This window comes from Scyliorhinus torazame, chromosome 15 (genome assembly GCF_047496885.1).
Source record: "Scyliorhinus torazame isolate Kashiwa2021f chromosome 15, sScyTor2.1, whole genome shotgun sequence".
Lineage (NCBI taxonomy): Eukaryota > Metazoa > Chordata > Chondrichthyes > Carcharhiniformes > Scyliorhinidae > Scyliorhinus > Scyliorhinus torazame.
The window spans coordinates 190,300,798-190,326,875 of record NC_092721.1 but is presented as its reverse complement, the minus strand read 5'-3'; the positions used below and the strand labels follow the sequence as shown (position 1 = coordinate 190,326,875).

The 26,078-nt window shown below is 46.2% G+C and overlaps 1 protein-coding gene across 3 annotated transcripts in view; it reads left to right on the top strand.

Moving 5' to 3' along the window:
• dhrsx (dehydrogenase/reductase (SDR family) X-linked) overlaps window positions 1-26,078 on the top strand; it is a 326,269-nt gene that overhangs the window by 203,967 nt on the left and 96,224 nt on the right. For all 3 annotated transcript variants that reach the window (XM_072477317.1, XM_072477319.1, XM_072477320.1), the window contains one exon: window positions 20,191-20,292. In XM_072477317.1, the coding sequence (XP_072333418.1) occupies window positions 20,191-20,292 (102 nt within the window). The remainder of the gene's footprint in view (window positions 1-20,190; window positions 20,293-26,078) is intronic.

The following is a 26,078-nucleotide window of genomic DNA, read 5'->3' as shown; positions in this document are numbered from 1 at the left end:
GTGCAAAAGATGAGACTGAAGAATTCGCAACAATCTTCAGCCAGACGTGACAAGTGGATGATCCATCTCGGTCTCCTCCATAGGTCCCTAGCGTCACAGATGTCAGTTTACAGCCAGTTCGACCCAAGTGATATTAAGAAATGGCTGAAGGCGCTGGATACTGTAAAGGCTATGGGCCCTGACAATGTTCCAGCAATAGTCCTGAAGACTTGTGCTCCAGAACTTGCTGCAACCCTAGCCAAGCTGTTCCAGTACAGCTACAACACTGGTAACTACCCAGCAACGTGGAGAATTGCCCAGTTGTGTCCTGTACACAAGAAACAGGACAGCGATAGCACAGTGGTTAGCACTGTTGCTTTATGCCAGGGTCTCAGGTTCGATTCCTGGCTTGAGTCAGTGTCTGTGTGGAGTCTCCACGTTCTCCCCAAGTCTGCGTGGGTTTCCTCCAGGTGCTCCAGTTTCCTCCCACAAATCCCGAAAGATGCGCTGTTAGATGAATTAGACATTCTGAAGTCTCCCTCTGTGTACCCGAATAGGGCTGGAGTGTAGCGACTAGGGGCTTTTCACAGTAACTTCATTGCAGTGTTAACGTAAGCCTACTTGTGACAAGAACAGAGATTATTATTAAATCCAACCCAGCCAATTACCACCCAATCAATCTATTCTCCATCATCAGTAGAGTGATGGAAGGAGTCATCAAAGTGCTATCAAGCGGCACTTACTCAGCAATAACCTGCTCACAGACGCTCAGTTTGGGTTCCGCCAGCGTCACTCAGCTCCTGACCTCATTACAGCCTTGGTTCAAACATGAACAAAAGAGCAGAATGCCAGAGGTGAAGTGAAAGTGACTGCCCTTGACATCAATACAGCATTTGACCGAGTGTGGCATCAAGGAGCCCTAGCAAAACTGGAGTCAATGGGAATCAGGGGGAAAACTCTCCGCTGGTTGGAGGCATACCTGACACAAAGGAAGATGGTTGTGGTGGTTAGAGGTCAATCATCTCGACTCCAAGACATCACTGCAGGAGTTCCTCAAGGTGGTGTCCGAGACCCAACCACCTTCAGCTGCTTCATCAATGACTTCCATTCCATCATAAGGTCAGAAGTGGGGATATTGGCAGATGACTGCACAATGTTCAGCACCATTTAACAAGACCTGGACAATATCCAGACTTAGGCTGACAAGTGGCAAGTTACATTTGCCAGGCAATGACCATCTCCTACAAGAGAGTATGTAGCCATCGCCCCTTGACATTCAATGGCATTGCCATCACTGAATCCCCCACTATCAACATCCTGGGCATTCCCATTGATCAGAAACTGAACTGGACTAGCCATATAAATACTGTGCCTACAGAGAAGATCAAAGGCTAGGAATTCTGCGGCGAGTTACTCACCTCCTGATGCCCCCAAAGCCACTCCACCTTCTCCAAGACACAAAGTCAGGAGTGTAATTGAATACTCTCCACTTGCCTGGATATGTGCAACTCCAACAACACTCAAGAAGCTCGACACCATCCAGGACAAAGCGTCCAGCTTGATTGGCACCACATCCACAAATATTCAATCCTCCACCACTGCCACAATGGCAGCCACGTGTACCATCTACAAGATGCACTGCTGGGATGCACCGAGTTCCTTAGGCAGCACCTTCCAAACCCACAATCACCATCTAGAAGGACAAGAGCAGCAGATACCTGGGAACACCACGACCTGGAGGTTCCCCTCCAAGTCACTCACCATCCTGACTTGGAAATATATCGCTGTTCCTTCACTGTCACTGGTTCAAAACCATGGAATTTCCTCCCTAACAGCACTGTGGGTGTACCTTATGTTCAATAAGGTAACTCTTAAGGGCAACTAGGGATGGACAATAAATGCTGGCCTAACCGTGACGCCCACATCCCATAAAGAATTTTAAAAACCCTCCAATCTACATTAAATTTATCCTTAAAGATTTCTGCGATTTTGTGAGTTATAGCAGTTCTTACTAAGAGGAAATTCCTGTTGCATATTTCAGTTATGATGCTTCAAACAAACTCCAGCAGAGGGCTAACGGGACTAAATAAACCTGATCAGAAACATCCAGCAGCAAAAAACTTGTTTCAATTTACAAATTCTGACCCAGCTGAAACCCCGTATATTTAAAGCTGCAGGGGAATGTTTGTAGCCTTCAATGACGGGAAGGTTGCGAGAACTACAAACCTGGATCCCGAACCGATACACAATCCTCCCCAATTCATCCTCATGTTGCGTAACTCAAGGACTCAGCTACATTTTGGTCGGTGATTGCTACAAGATGGCAGATGGAATATTATGTGGGGAAGTCTTAGGTTGCTCACTTTGGTGGTGAGAATGGAAAAGCAGAATATTTGTTAAAAGTGTGAAGCTGATAAGTGCTGACGATCGGAGGGATTTAGGTGTCAAAGAACACAGAAAGTTAACCTTCAGGCGCAGCAAACTATTAAAAAGGAAAGTAGCATATTGGTCTCTATTGCTACAGTTGTACAGGACTTATGCAAACATACCAGTTAGGAACAGGAGTAGGCCACTCGGCCCTTCGAACCTGCTCTGCCATTCAATAAGATAATGGCTGATCTGATTGTAGCCTCCTGCCTATGCCCCTAACTTTTCGTCCTCTATCCACCTGAAAAATGTGTGCCTCCACTGCTTTTTGAGGACGAAAAGTTCCAAAGACTCTCAACCTTCTGAGAAAAAGAAATTATCTTCATCTCTGTCTTAAATGGGTGAGCTTTGTTTTTAAGCAGTGACCCCCTAGTCCTATATTCTCCCGCAAGTGGAAACATTTTCTCCACATCCACCCTGTCAAAATCCCGCAGGATCTGATATTTTCCGTCAAGTCACCTCTTCCAAACTCCAGTGCACACATGCCCAGCCTGCCAACCTTTCTTCAAAAGGTAACCCACCCAAATCCAGGTATTAGTCTAGAAAACCTTCCCTGAACTGCCTCCCAACGCATTTACATCCTTTCTTCAATAAGGAGACCACTGGAGATAAATAGATACGTAGAAGATAGGAGCAGGAGGAGGCCTTTTGGCCCTTCGAGCCTGCTCCGCCATTCATCACGATCATGGCTGATCATCCAACTCAATAGCCTAATCCTGCTTTCTCCCCATAGCCTATGACCCCATTCTCCCCAAGTGCTATATCCAGCCGCCTCTTGAATATATTCAAAGTTTCAGCATCAACTACTTCCTGTGGTAATGGATTCCACAAGCTCACCACTCTTTGTGTGAAGAAATGTCTCCTTATCTCTGTCCGAAATGGTTTACCCTGAATCCTCTGACTATGACCCCTGGTTCTGGACACACCCATCATTGGTAACATCTTCCCTGCATCTACCCCGTCTAGTCCTGTTAGAATTTTATAAGTCTGTATGAGATCCCCCCTCATTCTTCTGAACTCCAGTGAGAACAACCCCAATATTGTACACAGTACCCCAGATGTGGTTTCCCCAGTGTCCCATGCAACTGACTTTGACAAGATCATATCGAGGAGCACTGTGTGCGGTTTAAGTCTCCATATTTAAGGTAGGACATACCTGCATTGGAGGCGGTACAGCAAAGATTCGCTAGATTCGTTCCAGGAATGAGACAGTTGTCCTACATACATAGATACATATACATAGAACATACAGTGCAGAAGAAGGCCATTCGGCCCATCGAGCCTGCACCGACCCACTTAAACCCTCACTTGCACCCTATCGCCATAACCCAATAACCCCTCCTAACCTTTTTTTTTTGGACACTAAGGGCAATTTATCATGGCCAATCCACCTAACCTGCACGTCTTTGGACTGTGGGAGGAAACCGGAGCACCCGGAGGAAACCCACACAGACACGGGGAGAACGTGCAGACTCCGCACAGACAGTGACCCAGCAGGGAATCGAACCTGGGACCCTGGCACTGTGAAGCCACAGTGCTACCCACGTGTGCTACCGTGCTGCCCATCCTATAATGAGAGGCTCTGTAAATTAGGCCTATATTCTCTGTGGGTCAGAAGAATGAGAAGCAATCTCATTGAAAGGTTCCACGATTCTGAAGATGCTTGGCACAGTAGACACTTGAGGGATTGTTTCACCTGGCTGGGGAATCTAGAACATGGGGTAGAGTCTCAGGATAAGTGGATGATCAATTCGGTCTGAGGTGTGGAGAAAAGACTTCACTCAAATCGTTGCGAATCTTTGGACTTCTCTACCCCAGCTGGTTTGGGCTGCTCCATCGTTGAGTATAGTTAAGGCTGAGATAGACCAATTTTTGGTCTCTCTGGGAATCAAGGAAGTTGGGTAAATGGCTGGAAAATGGAGTTAAGGCTGGTGATCAGAAATTATCCTATCGATTGGCAGTAGAATGCTTGAGGGACCATGCGGCCTACTCGCCCTTATTTTTTTGACACAAAATGAAACTCCAGCTCCCACAAAAGTTCTTGGATGGAGATAATGGAACGGTAAGCTGTCAGAAATATCATTAATTCTTTTGAACCTGGAACATTGCAAACATTTATCCCATTTAACAATCTGGAGGGTAACCATCCTCTCATCAATCAGGCAGTCTATCAGCACTCAGTTAAAAATTGTGTGTCTTTGGCATTAAGATTCACTTTGTTATTACCCTGTAACACACAGTCACTTTTTACGCTGTAACTTAATCATCAGCCATTACTTCAATACCCATCCATAAAAATCAGCGCTTAAACCCATAATTAAGAGATGGGATAAACTAAATTAAGCCAGCAGTAATTTTGGCATCATGTTTTTGATCGCTAAATATGTGCAATTACGGAGCCTTTTGCAATGGGTCTAACTAGCTCTCCATTATAGGAGAAAAAGCTTAATCACAAATCTGTCCAACAGCTCTGGATTAAATATAGTTGTATTGTTATCTTGGAGATAAAAGCATGTCCATTTTATACCCCGGTGTGCTATTATTTTAGAGCTGTTGTAATTGGATGGCTGTAGTAGGGATATCAGAGCAGTTTCGGAATGAGAAAACTAACTACAATGATTAGACGATATGGTTGAAGGGACTGTAATAGATATATTAATCAGAGCTCTTGTCAATGGTCCAGTGGACAAATCCATTGCCTGGTGTAGCATTAAACAGTATAGTTTGCAAGGTTCCAGGTTTCCATTATCAGCTTGTGCGCGGTTGGCAAATTTCAGCTGAGACCTGCGTGCTGGTCTCCGAGGTAGTCAAGAGCTAACGATCAGCCACTGAATAACTACCATATCTAACTTCACCAGGAAGTGCATGCGTGAAGATATCGAGTGAGAAAATAAATCATTGGAAATTTATGAAACAGACGGAAGCCATTCGAACTGTTGTGCCTGTGATGGGCCTGCCAGTAGTGAAGGCGCCTACAGTTGAACAGCCCACTGACAATAACTGCATAGATTCACACTTGAACTCTGCACCAGCTCAAACAACAACATCAGTTTGCATTCATATAGCGCCTTTAATGTATTAAAATGTTCCATGCAATCAATAGATCAGGAAAAGGGGTGAAAACTGAACCGAAAGTGTTCATTGTTGTCTGCCTATGTACTGTTATGAGTTTCCTTTTATTTTATTTATGCATTTTGGGTCATTTCTGAGTTACCCACTTGACTACTTCGGTGGATACATGGGATGCATGGGTAGCACAGTGGGTAGCACTGTTTCTTCACAGCGCCAGTGTTCCAGGTTCGATTCCCGTCTTGGGTCACTGTCGGTGCGGAGTCCGCACGTTCTCCCTGTGTCTACGTGGGTTTCCTCCGTGAGCTCCGGTTTCCTCCCACAATTCCCAAAAGATGTGCTGTTAGGTGATTTGGACATTCTGAATTCTTCCTCTGTGTACCCGAACAGGTGCCGGAATGTGGCGACTAGGGGCTTTTCACAGTAACTTCATTGCAGTGTTAATGTAAGCCTACTTGTGACAGTAAAGATTATTATTATTTTGTGGGTTTGGAGGCACGGGGCAAGGATAGCCTGAAGGCCATTAATGAAACAGTTGAGTGTTTGTGGATTCCAATACTGACAGCGGGATTCTCCCTTCTGGGGACTAAGTCCCCACTCCAGCGGGAGAGCCGGCGCCACCCACTCCGGTGTCATCAGCTTCCGAAAATGCGGGCGCTGAAGGGACTGCGCGAGTTTGCACATGCGCTGAAGGGCCGGCGTGATCTCGCGCATGCGTGGAACCGCTGGGGCCCCCCCCCACCGAGGACCGCCCTCGTCGACTTACCTACCAGGTCCCGCGTGTGAGACCATGCGTAACCCACGGTGGCGCGACTGGCCAAAAACAGCCGGCCGCTCAGACCATCGGGGCTCGGAGAATTGTCAGGGGGCCACTGCCAACGGCCCCCGACCGGCGTGGCGTGAACCCCGCCCCCGCCCGAAAACTGGCGCCAGAGAATACAGCAGCCGGCGGCGGGGCGGGATTCGCGCCGCCCCCAGGGGATTCTCCGACCTGGTGGGGGGGTCGGAGAATCCCGCCCTGAATGTCTGATGTAAGCTGTTTTACTGGTGGATCTTCAAACTCCTGCGTTTAACATTTTTATTTTGTTGGATTTACATTGCCTGGATTATTAATCTGTACCTGGCACCACCTCGACACAAAGAAAATACTGCAAGTCCTGGAAATCTGAAATAAAAGCAGAAAGTGTTCAGCAGGTCAGGAAGCCTGTGTGGAGTGAGAAGCAGTTATGTGTCGAATTGGCGATCATTCGTCAGAGTCGGGAAACGTGAGCGATGTAACGGGTTCTACCTGATGGGAAACAAAAGAGAAGGGAAACCGGAAGCAACGTAGGTGAACGAGGTTTAAAAACAACAGACAAACTGAAATCCCATTGGAGAGAGGAACAGACATTCCTGGATGAGAGATGTCAGTGAAAGCAGCACCATTAAAAAGCAAGTTACTGCGGATGTTGGATGCCTGGAATATGAATAGAACATGCTGGAAATACCTGGGTCAAGAAACATCTGTGGAGAGAGAAACTAAGCAATCATTAATTGGCAAAACCCCTGTATGGTGATATGCATCACTGTATTTACGCAAGGGGTTAATGTAAATACACTACAACTAAGTAAACACTAGAGAGAGCACCGGAGATGTCATGATATGCAAACATGAACACTTAGACTAGGACACAACCAATGAGCAGTCAAGACACCCAGAGGTGGCATTACCACAAGGGGGCATTACACGACCCATATAAAAGGACAGGGCACACATGCTCTGCCTCTTTCCACAGACAGACATCTAGAGAGTACATCAGGGTTGATCAACAGCATCACATCCAGCACGTGGCTTAGAGCAGGCTGGTAAAGAGAGACTGAGTTACTGCAGTTATATTAGCAGGAGAGTCAAACTCATTTAAGAACTGTGTTAATAGTTCAATGAACATATTGAGCTCATTACAAAGTCTGGACCTTCCTTTGTCAAAGCATACATCAAGGAAGGAGCTGATGCTACACGAAGAAGCATAACACAACATCCTGTACCCAGATTCTTGCAAAGACCAGTCCTTAAGATCTGTAGAGGATTCGCTGGTTGAAAAACGCTGTACGTGGATACTTCAACAATATGACGAGGTTCAATGCAAATGCAAGGTTTTTGAAAACAAAGTTTATGTAACTGTTACGTCTGACATTTTTCATCAGACTTCAAAATGTGAAAAACATGAGATAAAAGGAAGAGAAAGAAAAGCTGACATTTTATATATCTGTTTTACAAATACCCGACAATCAGCAGCAGCAGATTTAGCAGGCTAGATTAATCACAGCTTCAGCTCAGCATCTGAATAATCCGTGTGGCTACTTGGCATTATGCTCTTGTCACTGTAAAACAGCCTATCATCTGCTTAACTTTGAACAAAGCCATAAGAGATTTCTGGGTTCTATTAAAGGAATGTTTTAGCATTTTCCTTACACTCAACCACTTTTTTACCACATTTGAGATGTTATTAGTAATGTAAGGAAGCCAAATCAACTCCTGTAAGTACACTATGTTCAACCCTGGAGCATTTCAATGAAGAGTGCAGGAGAGCATGCCAGGAGCAACATCAGGCATGGCAAATGAGGTGTTGACCTGGTGAAGCTACAACACAGGACTACTTGTGTGCCGAACAGCATAGCCAGCAAGTCACAGACAGAGGTGAGCGATTCTACAACGGACGCATCAGATCTAAGCTCTGTAGTCCTGCCACATCCAGCTGTGAATAATGGTGGACAATTAAACAACTCACTGGAGGAGGAGGCTTTACAAAGATCCCGAATATCAATGATGGAGGAGCCCAGCACCTATGTGCTAAATATAAGGCTGAGGCATTTGCAACAATCTTCAGCCAGAAGTGCCTAGTGGATGATCTATCCCGGTCTCCTCCAGAGGTCCCCAGCATCTCAGATGTCAGTCTTCAGCCAATACAATTCACTCCACGTGATATCAAGAAACGACTGAAGGCACTGGATACGGCAAAGGTTATGGGTCCTTACAATATCCCAGCAATAGGACTGAAGACTTGTGCTCCAGAGTTTGCCGCATCCCTAGCCAAGCTGTTCCAGTACTGCTACAACACTGGCATCTACCTGGCAACATGGAAAATTCCCCAGGTGCGTCATGTACACAAGAAGCAGGATAAATCCAACCCAGCCACTTACCACCCTATCAGCCAGGGGCTGGTTTAGCACAGTGGGCTAAACAGCTGGCTTGTAAAGCAGAACAAGGCCAGCAGCGCGGGATCAATTACCGTACCGGCCTCCCCGAACAGGTGCCAGAATGTGCGACTAGGGGCTTTTCACAATAACTTCATTTGAAGCCTACTTGTGACAATAAGCGATTTTCATTTCATTCATTTTATTTCATATCAGTCTACTCTCCATCATCAGCAAAGTGATGGAAGGAGTCATCAACAGTGCTATCAAGCGGCACTTACTCTGAAATTAACTGCTCACAGATGCTCCGTTTGGATTCCGCCAGGGTCACTCAGCTCCTGACCTCATTCCAGCCTTGGTTCAAACATTGATCAGAAACTGAACTGGACTAGCTACATTAATACTGTGGCTACCAGGGCAGGTCAAAGACTAGGAATCCTAAGGCGAGCAACTCACCCCCCCCAACGCCTGACCAACATCTGCAAGGCACAAGTCAGGAGTGTCATGGAATACTCTCCACTTGCCTGGATGAGTGCAGCCCAACAACACTCAAGAAGCTTGACACCATCCAGGACAAAGCAGCCCGCTTGATTGCTGCCCCTTCCACAAACATTCAAATCCTCCACCACCAATGAACAGTGGCAGCCGTGTGTACCATCTACAAGACGTACTGCAGTAACTCACCAAGGTACCTTAGACAGCACCTTCCAAACCCACGCCAACTACCATCTATCTAGAAGGACAAGAGCAACAGATATCTGGGAACCCCACCACCTGGAGGTTCCACTCCAAGTCATTGACCACCCTGACTTGGAAATATATCGCCGTTCCTTCACTGTTGCTGGGGCAAAATCCTGGAACTCTCTCCCTAACAGCACTGTGGGTGTACCTACACCTCAAGGACTGCAGCGATTCAAGAAGGCAACTCGCCACCACCTTCTGAAGGGCAACTAGGGATGGGCAATAAATGGTGGCCGAGCCAGTGCTCCCACACCCAGTAAATGAAAATTTCAAGGCCCAGTCCATGAACACGGTGCTAATTTTGTAGTGGTATGGTGTGTAGAATCCAATGTAAAGGACATTGAAGAGGTGAATGAAAGTTCAGTGGATGAATTCCTGGGATCAGAGATAAGTAGAATGAGCCATTGCTCTCTGGAGTTTGGAAGAATGAGAGGTGAAATGTATGATTCCAAGTGGGCTTTGTCGTGTTGGGTGTTCTGGTGTACAAACGATCCAACACGGCTGGAGATGGTGTAACTCAATTTTATTAACTACTCAACTGTAACAGCACACTGCTAACTTGGGTACGTGCATTACCAGCTAATCTGTGGACCCTGTCCTATCACTATCTGGGTGAGGCACTCAGCACATGGTGAATGTCTGAGTGGCAGGCTCTGAGCTTGATGCTCTGAGCTGGCTGCTGCTGGAATGAGCGGGAACTGTAGTGTCCCCTGTTTTTATAGTGCGTGTGCTCTCACTGGTGATTGGCTGCGATGTTGTGTGTGTGTTGGTTGGCCCTACTGCTTGTCCATCAGTGTGTGTTTGATTGCACCATGATATGCTGATCTAAATATCATGACAGGCTTGACAGGGTGGAAACTGAGAGGCTGTTTCTCCTGTCTGGAGAGACTAGAACCGTTGGTCTCAGGGTATGATTCTTGCTTTGAGTGCTTGGTTAAGAGAGTATGTGAGAGGGCCTGGGATCATATCGCAGGCGAGCCGCCTTTTGACAGAGGTGTACAAAATCGTGGGAGGGTGCTGGTCAGAGTAGACAGGGAGAAACTGTTCCTGCTTGGAAAAGGATCGAGAACGAGAGGGCACAGGTTTAAAGTGGCTTTCAAAAGAAGCAAATGTGATGTGAGAAAAAACCTTTTCACCCAGTGAGTGGTTCAGGCCTGGAATGCACAGCCTGGAAGTGTGGTGTAGGCGGGTTCAATCAGGGCATTCAAGAGGGCCTCAGGTTATTATCTAAATAGAAACAACGTGAAAGGGTATGGGGGAAAAGCAGGGGAATGGCACTAAGGCATAATGTTCGTTTGGTGAGCCGGTGCAGACACGATGGACCGAATGGCCTCCTTCTGCCAAATTACACTTTTGTGAGAACTAGGGGAGGAAGGTTTCAGGCTGAGATGAGAAGGATGTTCTTCACTGGAAGCTGCAAATATTTGGAATTCTTTCCTCCTCTGGATACCCAGTCGTTGAGGCAAGATGAGACCAATAGATTTTTGGACTCTTAAGGGAATCAAAGGATATGGGGATCAGCTGGAAAAGTGGAGCTGAGGTCGTTGGTCAGCCATGACAGAGCAGGTTCAAGGATCCATATGGCCTACTTCTGCTTATATTCTTTCGTTTTAAAGCAATGATCTTTACGGGAAAGGCTTCTTCCATCATTTTTCTATGATGTGGAGATGCCGGCGTTGGACTGGGGTGAGCACAGTAAGAAGTCTTACAACACCAGGTTAAAGTCCATCAGGTTTGTTTCGATGTCACTAGCTTTCGGAGCGCTGCTCCTTCCTCAGGTGAATGCAGAGGTATGTTCCAGAAACATATATATATAGACAGATTCAAAGATGCCAGACAATGCTTGGAATGCGAGCATTAGCAGGTGATTAAATCTTTACAGATCCAGAGATGGGGTAACCCCAGGTTAAAGAGGTGTGAATTGTGTCAAGCCAGGACAGTTGGTAGGATTTTGCAGGCCAGATGGTGGGGGATGAATCTAATGCAACATGAATCCCAGGTCCCAGTTGAGGCCGCACTCATGTGTGCGGAACTTGGCTATAAGCTTCTGCTCGGCAATTCTGCGTTGTCGCGCGTCATTTTTCTAAACAGCACGGTAGCATAGTAGTTAGCACAATTGCTTCACAGCTCCAGGATCCCAGGTTCGATTCCCGGCTTGGGTCACTGTCTATGCGGAGTCTGCACGTTCTCCCCATGTCTGCGTGGGTTTCCTCCGGGTGCTCCGGTTTCCTCCCACAGTCCAAAGATGTGCAGGTTAGGTGGATTGATCATGCTAAATTGCCCTTAGTGTCCAAAATTGCCCTTAGTGTTGGGTGGGGTTACTGGGTTATGGGGATAGGGTGGAAGTGTGGGTTTGGGTAGGGTGCTCTTTCCAAGAGCCGGTGCAGACTCGATGGGCCGAATGGCCTCCTTCTGCACTGTAAATTCTATGAAAGGATTAATGTAGCTGAAGAAGGCATTAAAACCATTGTGCACATTCCTTCCACAGACCCTATGTAATTCACCACATCATGGAATCTGCTCTCATCAGTCCCCAGATAAGCCGTCCTACATAATTAAATTTAGTATTGAGAATATTGCTAGACTTTTGACAGCGAGACATTTTACACAGCTGACTGTTAAATTTCATCTTGCTCTGCATGACTAAAGTGGCTGAATGGCATATCCTGAACTATTGTCGAAACATTTCATTACATAGCCTTTTGTGTTTGGGTGATTAAAGTGAGGTAGAATTTGAAGCTGAAAGAACTCTGTAAAAGTATATATTAATTCACTTTCGTGGAAAGGATTTTGAAGAAGATGGGTGGGTCACCCTTGGTGAAGAGTATTAAAGGAGGAACAGCATCTGATCTACCTATCAGGCATGTTACAGCCCTCAAGTCTCAACATTGAGTTCAACAACTTCAGACTGTCACCTTTCTCCTCCATCGTATACCTTAAATAAACCTCCAGGCATTTATTGCCTCAATGCAATACCCCTCTTTCCTTGCTCTCTGTCCCCACCCCACCTCCGTCCCACACCAGGTCACCTGTCTTTTGTCCTTAGCATTGCTACATCTTGTCTCCTGACGACAACTAATGTATTCCTCCCTCTTTTTAGCTCTGATGAAGAGCCACATAGTCTCCAAACATTACTTGTTTTCTCCCCCTACAGATGCTGCCAGACCTGCTGAGTTTTTCTGGCAATCTCTTCTTCAGATTCTAAAAACCCCACTATTTTGCTTATTATAAGAGTACTGAGGTGTCCTCTGCACACCTAAATTCCCTCTGGTGTCAGCCATTGTTCAGTTGTTACCCCTCTCACCTATGAGTCAGAAGGCTGTGGATTCAATTCCTTCTTGAGCATTAAAATCCAGGTTGACACTCCAGTGCAGTACTGAGTGAGTGCCGCACTGTTGGAGATGCTGTCTTTCAGATTATTTATTAAACAGTTTGCCCTCCTGTGGCACCACTTCAAAGGCCTGGCCAATATCTCATCAATCACAAAAGTAGATCATCTGCTCATGATCACATTGCTGTTTATGGGATCTTGCTGTGCGTCAATTGGTTGCCATGTTTCTTACATTACAGCAGCAATTAGAAACTATAACTTGGGAGAAAATTAATTGTACCACGGACAAATGCTGGTTAACGAAGGAAAAGCAGCTTGAATTTCTTAAGGGAAAGCCATGTTTAACTAACTTGCTGGAGTTTTTGGAAAAGGTAGCAAAGAGGGTCGATAAAGGCAATGCTGCTGATGGATTTGCAAAAGACATTTAATGCAGTACCACTCAGTAGACTTGTGAGCAAAGGAATAAAAGGGACAGTAAGAACATGTATACAGAATTGGCTGAGTAACAGGAAACATGGTAGTGGTTCACGGGTTTTTTTTTCGTGCTGGAGAAAGGTTTGGAGTGGAGTTCCCAGTGTTCAGTATTGGGACCCTTGCTTTACCTGATGTGTATTAATGACCTAGGACTTGGTGTTCAGGGAACAATGACAACATTTATGAATGATATAATACTAGGAAACGTTGAACCATGAGGAGGATGGTGTAGAACTTCAAAAGGACAAAGACAGGTTGGTGAAGTGGGCAGACAGGTGGCAGATGACGTTCAATGCAGAGATGTGTGAGGTGATTCATTTTGGGAAGAAGAACATGGAGGAGACACAATGTCAAACAAAAAGGTACAACTCTTAAGAGGTGGGGGGGCAGAGAGACCAGGGTGAAATAATCATTGCAGAACAGATTGAGAGACAACGGTTAATAAAGCGTACAGTATCCTGGGCTTTATTGATCGGGGTATAAAACACAAGTGCAAGAAGGTTATGCTGTATTTGTACAAATCACTAGTTTGGCCTCAGCTGGAGTATTGCGTCCAGTTTTGGGCGCTGCACTTTAGGGAGGATGCGAAGGCAATTAGAAAGGGTGCAGAAAAGATTCACCAGAATGATTCCAGGGATGAGGAATTACAGGAACGAAAATAGATCGGAGAAGTTGGATCTTTTTTCCTTAGAGAAAAGAAGGCTGAGAGGAGATTTGAAAGAGGCATTCAAAATTATGAGGGGTCTAGACAGAGTAGATCGGGAGAAACTGTTCCCAACCGTGAAAGGATCAAGTACAAGATGGCACCGATTTCAAGTAATTAATAAAAGAAACCAAAGTGGTATGAGGTGAAACTTCTTTGTGCAGCGGGTGGTTATGGTTTGGAAAGCACTGCTAGAGAGTGTGGTGGAGGAAGGGTCAGCTGAAGCATTCAGAAGGGAATTAGACTGTTATTTGAAAAGAAGGAATGTGTAGCGTCACCGGGTGAGTTGCTGGGTTCTCGTTGAATTGCTCGTTCGGAGAACTAGTGCAGAGATGATGGGCCAAATGGCCTTCTTCTGTGCCATTGCAATTCTGTGATCTGGTGACAACACCAAAAGTACTTGTTTAGTTTTCTCTGATCGTAGGTTCATGCAAGAGCGGCGGGGTGATCGGTAAATCTCGCCCTGTACGTTTTCTAGATATAGCACTTAAATCTAGCACTTAGAGTGAAGGGGATCAAGGATAGGGGGGGAAAGCAGGATTAGACTATATTAGGTTGAATGATCAGCCGTGATCACAATGAATGGCGGAGCAGGCTAGAAGGGCCGAATGGCCTCCTCCTGCTCCTATTTTCTGTTTCTGTTTCTTTTTTTTTTTAATTTAGAGTACCCAATTAATTTTTCCCAAATAAGGGGCAATTTAGCGTGGCCAATCCACCTACCCTGCACATCTTTGGGTTGTGGGGGCAAAACCCACGCAAACACGGTGAGAATGTGCAAACTCCACATGGACAGTGACCCAGAGCCGGGATCGAACCTGGGACCTTGGCGCCGTGAGGCAGCAATGGTAACCACTGGGCCACCGTGCTCACGTGTTTCTGTTTCTGAGAGATATACACGCAGGTATTTCTTTTTTTATCATGTCTTTTCTTCCACCCCCCCTCCCAACTATATAAAATTATTTTGAATGAACCTCCCATGCAGTGCATGTCGATTGTTATGCTGAGCTCCTTGAGAAGTCTTTTGCTCCACACATGGTGGTCTCAGCTACCACTCTTGGGCGTGTGTGCCTCTCCTGCAGGTGGAGGTAGCAGGCCACTGGGACTATTTCACAGGAGAGAGTGAGCCACTGTTTATGCCTGACCAGTGAACCCACTTGAGTGAGTGTTTTCGAGGTGCCCGAACCCCCTGCGGTTTTAGACTCCGGAATTGTGTTCTAGTTCTGTGATTCACCAGAATGAAAAGAGAGAGACGAGGGAGTGACCCAAAAGACCAAATTTTATTTAGGAAGGGATGAAATTAACCAGACCTGCCAACATGCACACATAACCAGTTACTATGCTATGGAAGAAAGAGACGACAATGACAGAACAGATATTTTTAGGTTTACACAATTTTACACAATTCCCAACCACCCTTCCTCAACACTTGGCTAATTGGGGATTTCTGTGGACTGTAGAATACACTCACCACTCCTGGGGTCGAGTAATTTTAGAGTCTTTTCAGTTGCTGGAGCCGATCAGGGTGGTAGAGGCGGGTTGCCTCACATCCTTTAAAAAGTACCTGGATGAGCACTTGGCACGTCTTTACATTCGAGGCCAAGTGCTGGCAAATGGGATTAGGACAGGCAGACTCGATGGGCCAAGGGGCCTTTTCTGCACTGTATTTTTCTGTGACTCCGCTTCTGCGAGACGTGTCAAACCTGGGCCTTGCGTTTATCATGACCGATATTGTGGGCTGGATATGAATGCTCAGTTGTGATTATTGCTCGAATCGCGGTGCAAGGAAGGCTTCAGGCCTTCCAACGCTGACCACCCTGCCCCCTCCCAACCCCAGATTTTCCTGGGTAAACTAATGTGCTGTAATTTGTTTGGCTGGCTCCTGACAAGGATGCCTGGAAGGGCTAAAGAGTTGTTCTCTGGGGAAGGGCAGAAAGCCGCAACTGGCAGGCTCCCATGGGCACTGCAACTGCTGGCTTCGGGGACCTATACGAGTGTAGGGCCTCAGGCACTTGCAGCTGCAGTGTGGTATCAGATGCTTTCAGTGCAGTTAAAGAAGCTTTTTTTAAAATTTAAAATTTGCCTTTTTTGCTTGGCATCGTAACTAAACCTGTCTGAAATCACAGACTGTGGGCCCCCTTATACTCTTACTTCACTTCTGGCATACATTGGCATTCTTACAGCCCTAAGTTGCTAAGGTACAAAGAACTGAGGGGGAAAAAAAGACAATGGATGATATTCTTCATTTGTCATAAAGATCGATCAATATGCCTGTCCAAAGATGGGTGGGTATGTTTCACTGGCTCCCTTCACTTCGAGAGGAAATTCCAGGAACCACAGTATTGGCTCGCGCGCCAACCTCCCAGCTCCTGTCTGTCCTGGAGCTGCTCACTGATAGGTGATTAAAAAATGAGTAAAATATAGCCCCAAACTATCCTAAACAGAAAGTGGTCGTCATTATCGCAAGCATCTACAGACTTTAGTTATTAAAAAGAGGGAGGAGAGTAAGTCGTGAAGAGGACTTAAGGAGGCTACAAGGGGATATAGATAGGCTTAGTGGGTGAGCAAAGATCGAGCGAATGAGTTATAATGTGGGAAAATGTGCAGTTGTTCATTTTGGTAGGAAGAGTAAAAAAGCAGCATATATTGTCTAAATGGTGAGAGATTGCAGAGCTCTGAGATGCAGAGGAATCTGGGTGTCCTTGTGCGTGAATTGCAGGCACAGCAAGTAATTGGGGAAGGTAATAAACGTTGTTGTTTATTGCAATGGGAATTGAAAACAAAAATAGAGGTCTCCTTTAGATAGAACCATAGAAAAGTACAGCACCGAAAGAAGCCATTCAGCCCATTGTGTGTACAGCAGCCACTCATTTCTATCCCATTTTCCAGCACCTGGCCTGTAGCTTTGCAGGTTACAGCAATTCAGATGAAGATCCAGGTACCTTTTAAATGAGTCAAGGGGTTCAGCCTCAACCACCAACATAAGCAGCAAATTCTGGACCCCCACCACCCTTTGTGTGAAATTCCTTCTATCAATCACCATAAATCTATGTCCCCTGATAATTTACACAGTAATTTCATTGCAGTGTTAATGTAAGCCTACTTGTGACAATAATAAATTATTATAATTATAATTGACCCCTCAGCAAGGGGAAACAGGTCTTTCCTGTCTACCCTATCCATCCTTAATTAGGTCACCCGTAGCCTTCTTTGTTCTAAGGTAAACAACCCTAGCCTCATGGCTGCAATTTTCAAGCCCTGGCAACATTCTTGTAAATCTTCTCTGCACCCTCTCCAGAGCAATTATGTCCTTCCTATAATGTGGTGACCATTGAAGAGAATAAATGTAGCCTGGGTGGCCGCTTTGAGGAACACCTTTGCTCAGTTAGCAAGCATGACCCTGACCTTCCTGCCTCTTGCCATTCCAATTCGCCATCTTGCTCTCATGCCCACATTTCTGTCCTCAGCATGCTACATTGTCCCAGTGATGCCCAACATAAACTGGAGGAACAGCACCTCATCTTCTGATTGGGCACTCTACAGCCTTCTAGACCTCATCCATAGAACCCGTACAGAGCAGAAGGAATCCACTCAGCCCATCGAATCTCCACCAACCCTCCGAAAGAGTGTCCCACCCAGGCCCACATCGCACCCCAACCCGCGACCCACCCCCAACCTGCACATCTTTGGACACTAAGGGGCAATTTAGCGTGGCCAATTCACCAACCTGCACATCTTTAGATTGTGGGAGGAAATCGGAGCATCCGGAGGAAACCCACGCAGACACAGGGAGAACGTGCCAACTCCACACAGACAGTCACCCAATGATGGAATTGAACCTGGGTCCCGAGCGCTGTGAGGTATCTGTGTTGACTGCTGTGCTGCCTCAGTTCACATTGAGCTCAACAACTTCAGACCATGAACTCTTGTCCTCTATTTTGATATATTACATTTTCCCCATCAATCCATCCCCGCTGAACCCCAGTTCCTCCTCCTCCCCACAGGACCAGTCTTAACTTGTTCCTATGTTTTGCTTTTAGAGAGCACTGACCCTTGTTCTGTTATAAACACATTCTGTTATCTTACCTAATGCCACTATTAATACCTCCCTTAGTCTTTAACAGTACTGTGAACACTCCCTTTGTCTCATGTCCATAATACCTTTGTCAATTCTCTCCTGAGGTCCCACCTATCCCTGATCTTCTATGTTCCTCCATCCCCTCTCTTCAACAGTATAAAACCCATCACGTTTCTACTTCTCTTCAGCTCTGACAGAGAATCATACAAACTTGAAACTTTAACTCTTTAATTCTGTTTCTCTCTCCAAAGATGCTGCCAGACCTGCTAAGTTATTCCAGCATTTTCTGTTTCTGTTTCAGATTTACAGCATCCGCAGTATTTTGCTTCTATTACAAAGGTTGGGAGATTATCCTTGTTATACAGGGCATTATGAGACCACAGCTGGAGTACTGTGCATAGTATTGGTCTCTTTATTTAAAGAAGGATGGAAATGCATTGGAAACAGTTTAGATAAGGTTTATTAGACTATTACCTGGGATAGGAGGGTTGTCTTATGAGGGAAGGTTGGACAGGCTGGGGTTGTATCTGCTGGAGTTTAGGAGATTAAGAGGCGACTTGATTGAAACATATAAGAATCTGAGGAGTCTGGACAGGGTGTATGTGGAAAATATAGAATCAAAGAATCCCTACAGTGGGGCAGTTTGTGGCGCAGTGGTTAGCACTGGGACTGCGGCGCTGTGGACCCGGGTTCGAATCCCGGCACTGGGTCACTGTCTGTGTGGAGTTTGCACATTCTCCCCATGTCTGCGTGGGTTTCACCCCCATAACCCAAAGATGTGCAGGTTAGGTGGATTGGCCATGCTAAATTGCCCCTTAATTGGAGAAAAAATAATAATAATTGGGTACTCAACATTTATTTAAAAAAAGAATCACTACAGTGCGACTTGGCCCATCGGGTCTGCACCGAAAGGTACCCCACCTAGGGTCAGGCCCCCACCCTATCCCCTTAACCCAGTAACCCCACCTAACCTAATCTTTTGGACACTAAGGGCAATTTAGCATGGCCAATCCACCTAACCGGCACATCTTTGGACTGTGGGAGGAAACCAGAGCACCCGGAGGAAACCCACGCACACATGGGGAGAACGTGCAAACTCCACACAGACAGTCGCCCAAGGCCGGTATTGAACCCGGGTCCCTGGAGCTGTGAGGCAGCAGTGCTAACCACTCTGCCATCATGCTGTTTGTTCCCTCTTGTTGGAGAACCTAGAGCCAGGGGTCATAGTTTAAAAATAAGACTGAGATGTGGAGAATTCTTTCCCCTCAGAGGCTAATCGGTCTTTGGAGCTCTCTTCCACAAAAGGTGGTGAAGCAGCATTTGAATATTTTTAAGGCAGAGTTTGATAGATTCTTGATAAGCAAGGGGGGGGGGGGGGAAAGATTATCAGGGGGGTAGGCAGAAATGTGGGGTTGAGGTTACATTCAGATTAGCCATGATCTTATTGAATGGTGGAGCAGGCTCGAGGGGCCGAGAGGCCGACTCTTCCTAATTTGCATGTTCGTTGTGTGGGTATACTGTTTTTTTCCTTCAAAATTTGGATGGTAATCAACTTTTCACCATTAACCTAGCAAAAGAAAAGCAATTATTCTGTGAAATGTTTAATGACTGTGATACATCATGGGCAAGATTCTCCGTTGCCCGACACTGAAATCGGGAATGGCGATCAGGGCGGAGAATGGCTCCGGACCCCAAAATCGGGGCAGGCGCTGGTTTGACGCCGGGTCGCGATGCTCCACCCCCTCCAAATCGGCATCATCGGGCCGCGCGCAGTCGCAACGCCGTTGGAGCATCATTAGCCAGCTGCAGCTTGTCAACCCTGTGCATGTTCAGCACGTCCCGGTGATTCGCCGAACATTTTCCGCGCGTTCCACAGGCGTTTCACGCGGCGACAGTGCTCGCCCCCTCAATGGTATCGGAATCGGCGAGGGTATCATGCCGATTTTCCCATTGTGAAACACCGTGGACCCTCCGTTAGCGTCGGCACATAGCCTCAAGAACAGAGAATCCGGCCCCATGCTTCTGGGTGTATCTGCAAAGCATATAATGTGTTACAACGTAACCCTCAGATTAAATCACCGCCAGTCAGCTCTCGAAGGAGAGAGCAGCCTATGGTCCTCTGGGTCTGTGGCGACATTTACATTTAGTATACGCTGATGAGATTTGTTAACAACATTTTAATGGCGGAAATGTAATTTTTTTTATTTTCCTTCGCAGTGGAGTTTATGTACCTTGAACTTGCTTCGCTGCAGTCCATACGGCAGTTTGTCCAACGCTTCAAAGCAAAGAACGCCTTACTTCATGTTTTGGTGAATAACGGTGAGTCCAAATTATTTTTTGCCCACCCTGGAGATTAAGAGTTCATGGCTATGGGGGCGTCCAGGACGAATATGCTTTTTCAAATGTAGATCTATTATTTTAGATTTTGAAAGGGACCAGATCAGGCACCAACACGGGTACTGCAGCAACAGCTGCACTGTCTGCTGTGAGATAATCTCATTGTGCAACTTTAAAACATTTTCAAAACCAGGTATTTTTAATATTTCGGCTTCTGGCAGCTTAAGGAAAAGCTGAGCTGACTGATTTGTTTGGGGGCTCTAATATTCCAGAAACTAAGCTATTCAAAGATCAGAATAGATTTAAGACTGTAAGCCCAATGCCTCATATCATAAAAGACAACTTGACATCAAAATCAAAATGTATACTTGTGTTCCTGTGGTAATTTTTCTCCCCCCCCCCCCCCAACCAACCCTAATTTTCTCTTTTTCCCTGTACTCTTTCAACACCCAGGTAGGTAAACCCAGAAGCATAATTACTCTATAACAAAATATTGTGACCGCAATCTACGCGAATGGCTACAGAGTCCCGTGGCACGCAATTAGCCTGGTGTTTCCTGCCGCTCAGGGCACCAAGAAACACTGCGCTATCTAATGCCCACCCAGGTAGATCAGGGGCCTCAGAGGGGAACGGAGAGCTGAGGATGCACTTAGCCCCATACCCTGCACTGAGGAGCTCCGCTCACCGGAACTCGTCAGTGCAGGGAGCGATCGGAACGCCATTTTTAAATGTCGCCTGAACTCCCGCGCACCCGATGCAATTCCAGAACCCCCCACCCTGCGAGCCCCAACATGCATATAAGAGAGCCCTCAGCCCCCTGCACCATCCACGCAGGGCACACTAGTCTTCCGCTGTGCGAACAATGACAGCTTGGCACCTTGGCAGTGTAAGTCAGGCACCTTGGCAGTGCCACATGGGTACTTTGGCACTGCCAAGCTGGCACCGGATGGCACTGCCAGAGTGCCATGCTGGCAATGCCACGGTGCCAGGCACAGTGCTAGGGTGCCCAGGTACCATCAACAGTGCCACCCTGCTCAGTGGGCGAGCACCCGGGTCCTCCGATCTCTTGGGAGACCCACGTGAGTGCTATTCAGTCTGGTCCCGCCATCCCAGGAATCAGCCTGGTAAGTCTTCGCTGCACTCCCTCCATAGCAAGAACATCCTTCCCCAGATGAGGAAACCAAAACTGCACACAATACTCCAGATGTGGCCTCACCAATGCCCTATACAATTGCAGGAAAACATCTCTATTCCTATACTCAAATCGTCTCGCTATGAAGGGCAACATAACATTTGCCTTCTTTACTGCCTGCTGTATCTGCGCTTATTTTCTGTGACCGATGCACGAGGACGCCAAGGTTCTCGCTGAGTATCCACCTCTCTCAATTTACACCCATTCAAATAATAATACTTGCACTAATACTTGCACCAAATCACACCAGGCTGGCTCCCGGCTGTGAGGAGTGGAGGATTTTCCACCCGATCGGAAACCCTGATACCGACTTTGGGCATTGGAGAATCTACCCTCTCATGTCTGTATGTGGAGGTTTGCTGTGCCCAAATTGCCTGTGTTACCTGGATTGCAACAACAACTACACTGTGCAAAAAGCATTTGGACGTCCTAAGGTCATGGAAGGCATTATATAAATGCAAGCTCTTTCTCTCCCTACTGACCCCAATGCAGTTTAAAGTTCTGCACGAGTTAGTCTTGCCAGATTTTTTGTCATTATAGTATGTACAATTCAGTAAAAATCAGAATAATTTCAAATAGGAAAATAGAGCGTTGGGGGCAGGTCACCCAGTTTTCAACTGCAATTTATTTTTGATTTTATACATTTAAATTTATTGCTCGCCATGGAGATCTGGTATTCTGGGACTAATCCTGGTACAAGTTTTCATTTTTTTAAAAATCTGTCCTGCCAAGGTGGTTGAAAGAGAGAAAAATCTACAAGGACGGGATTAAAAGGGGATTAACAGAAGTGAGACAGAAGAGCAGGAGAGATAAACTGAAGTCAAAAATCAGGCAACATAGCAAGAATATAAATGGGAAGGAGGTCAGCGCATAATCAGAAATAAGATCCGAGAAAAACTGAACCGTGGCAAGGGGGAAGGAGTATCTGTGGAATAAAGAGAACACTTGAAGTTATCCACTTTTGTATTTGGTTGTTGCGGTCAACTGTTTTTTTTTCTCTGGCAAAAGGCTGGTGGAAGCAGATTGAGCTGTAACATTTGAAAGGAAATTGTTTATCTGTTTGAAAGAGGAGAAATATTGCTGGGCTATCAGAAAAGAGCAGGTTGTCGGGCTAATTGGACAGCTCAAAGAGTCGCAGTGTGCTGTATGGTTACAGTGAACTCTGAGAGGATTGGAGAGCGGTTTTAAAATACCAGTGACTAGGTTCCCAACAGATGACTCAAGATAAAGTGGCGGTAGAGTAAGAACAATGCAGATCAACTACTTTGATACTCACTGCACTACCATCATTTTCCAATGTGTAGAAGGAGTTAAAATCTACCTCTCTCGAGTTCCCAATCCCAGAACATCTAATTGTTGCTGAAAATGTTAAGACGGCAGCAATGGGATTAAGAAATGTTTTCACATGTCAGACTGCTAAAGGTTGGTCAAACAATCAGGAAATAAATTGATATTTCAGAATCACATCGCGGGATTACTTTCAAAGCAAATAATTGGAAAGTCTCTTCCATTTACTGCTATCCAGAACTCAATCTGTCAGTCCTTAGAACTCCTAACTTATTGAGCTGTCCTTTTTCCAGATGGTAAACTAGTTTTAAATTGTTTTTAACGGGATGTGGGCATCGCTGACGAAGCCAGCATTTATTGGCCATCCCTAGTTGCCCTTGAGCAGGGTAGTGGTGAGTTCCCTTCATGAACCACTGCAATTCCTGGGGTGCAGGTACACCCACAGTGCTGTGAGGGAGGGAGTCCCAGGTTTCTGACCCAGTGACAGTGAAGGAACGGTGATATATTTCCAAATCAGGATGGTGAGTACTTGGAGGGGAGGTATCAACTGCTCTTGTCTTTCTAGATGGTAGTGGTCATGGGGTGGAAGGTGCTGTCGAAGAAACTTTGGTGAATTGTTCACCCATCAACATCCTTTTCACTCCCAAGCTGATTCTTGAAGGGTTGCAATTTATGGGGAGAATCATCGTTCCACACGCGAGGTGCATACAAGATCTATGATTCAGAATGGCATTTACTCTTTGTTTTTCCAAAGGCAGGTCATTTTGGTGTAAATCTAAGGGTGAGATTGTCTGGCCTCTCCGCAATCTGTTTCTCGGTGGTGGGAGGTGATCCGCCATTGGCCGGAAGCAGGATCTTCTGATCCCGTCTTTGTCAATGGGATTTCCCACTGAATCCACTCCATGCTACCAGGGAACACGCGGCAGGGGTGTGCCGTCGGCGGAACCAGACGATCCTGCCGGTGTGAACAGTCGGAATATTTAACAAATTCATTGCTCAGAACCAAGCAAAGAAGTTCTTTACTAGTGTTGCAACTATTAGTGTTCACCTGGGTATGGGCGAATAGTGCTTTATCCTCTAATCAAGGATAACTGAAATGTGTGAATAGGGCAGATAAGAGAGGGACAATTTCCATCATAATGGGCGGCAAAACCTTAAAATTACAGCTAGTCCATTCAGGGATGATGTCATGAAGGAGTTCTCCACACAGAAGTTAGTGGAAATCTCGAACACTCTTTTCCAAAGCGCTATTGAGGTTGGGTATGAGTAAGAAACTCCAAAACTGAGACTGACAGATTTTTGTGAGGCAAGACTATTAAGGGTTACAGAACAAAGGTGAGTTAGTGGAGTTACGATATGAATCACCCCCGGGATCTATTTGAATGATGGAACAGACTGGAGGGGCTGATTGCCTATTCCTTTTCTTCCAGACCGTATGCCTCAGTCTCAACCTCGGCCACCACTGCCTATCCGGCGTAAATTTTCCATTTCCTATATCTCTATTTCCTCTGGCTTCAGGGAAAGTTGCCAGGCTGGAACTAAATTAGGAGCACTTTTATTGTAGCACTAAAATGGATTTGTCTTTGCAAAACCATTCAATTCATATGCAAACATGCTGTGTGATTTGTTCATGTCCCGGCTTGATTGGCAGTCCTTTATGAAAACGACACGCTTATCGAAATTCTATTTGGTTCCAGTCACTGTTTTGAAGGCCCTGTATTTATCTGTCTGTCTTCTTCAAAGCAGCAAGTCTGTCTGTACCCATCAATGAGAGCCTTTCTGAGACTTCTGACAAAAATGATTTCCGATCATTACTTCCAGTCAATGGTGAGAGAAGGAAAACGCGATTATATAATAAAATTAATTGTGTAAAGATTTAAAAAAAGATAAAGATCATTTGTTGTCACAAATAAGCTTACATTGAGGAAAGCCCCTAGTCGTCATCCCCTGGCACCTGTTCGGGTACACAGATGGAGAATTCAGAATTCTCAGCTGGTACGGCAGTTGAACCCGCGCTGCGGGCCTTGTTCTGCATCACAAACCAGCTGTCTAGCCCACTGAGCTAAACCAGCCCTTATGGTTTGCAAATGGCAACAATGAAGTTGAAAGCTATTGACCTCAAAATTCATTGGTCGCTAAGGTCTAATGTGGTGGATAGAGTGGGCACACCCATCTTGCATCGGAATTGCATTGTCTGCCATGTTGGATTGGACTCCTATGTGTGTGGGTGCAGAGCAGTACATTCAGCGGGAATTAAACTATTGAAATAAGAATCCCACATCCATTTGACCTAATTGTGAAATTGGACTGCCCTAGCACCATCTTACCATGTGGGAAGCTCGCTCTGCAAGTCATGACGCAAACACCTACTTTCCACAAGGTCAGACTTCTCCCATCATCTCCCGGGACCATCCAGCCACAGCCGCCGACCGAGGAAGAGAGGGAACACGGTGGTCTGCAGGTGAGACTGAAGCAATGCGGTTTCAAGACTCCTCTCCCCAGCATACTCCTGGCAAACGTACAAGCGATCGAAAACAAGCTGGATGAACTTAATGCTAGACTTACCTCTCAGAGGGAAGTAAGAGACTACTGTGTGCTCTGTTTCACAGAGACATGGCTCACCCCAACCTCACCAGACTGTGCCATACAACCTGAAGGCTTCTCAATTCATCAGGGGCACCCCACGTGTCATCAGTCAAAGCGAAGGGTAGAGGGGTTTGGCTCCTCATCAATTCCTCCTGGTGCTTGGATGTGGCGATCTACTGCTCTCCGGACCTGGAATACCTGACTGTGAAGTGGCGCCCATACTACCTTCCACGTGAGTTCACTTCAGCCATTATCACAGCGGTCTACGTCACCCCAGGCAGAAGTGAAGAAGGCGCTGGACGAACTATACACAGTTATAAACGACTACGAAACAGAAAACCCGGCGGCCATGTTTATCGTGGCGGGGACTTCAACAAGGCCAACTGCAAGAGTATACTGACAAAATTCCACCAGCACATCTCCTGTCCCACCAGAGGCGACAACACTCTTGACCACTGCTACTCAAATATCAAGGGTGCCTACCGTTCCATCCCCCGACCGCATTTTGGAAAATCAGACCATAAGACGGTGCTCCTTCTCCTGGCATACAAGCAGAAACGTAAACGGGAGACTCCAGCTAAGAAAGTCGTGCAGTGCTGGTCCGAGGAGACAGAAGAGCTCCTACATGACTGCTTCGAGACAGTGGACTGGTCCATATTTAAGAATTCAGTGACCAACTTAAATGAGTATGCCACCACCGTCA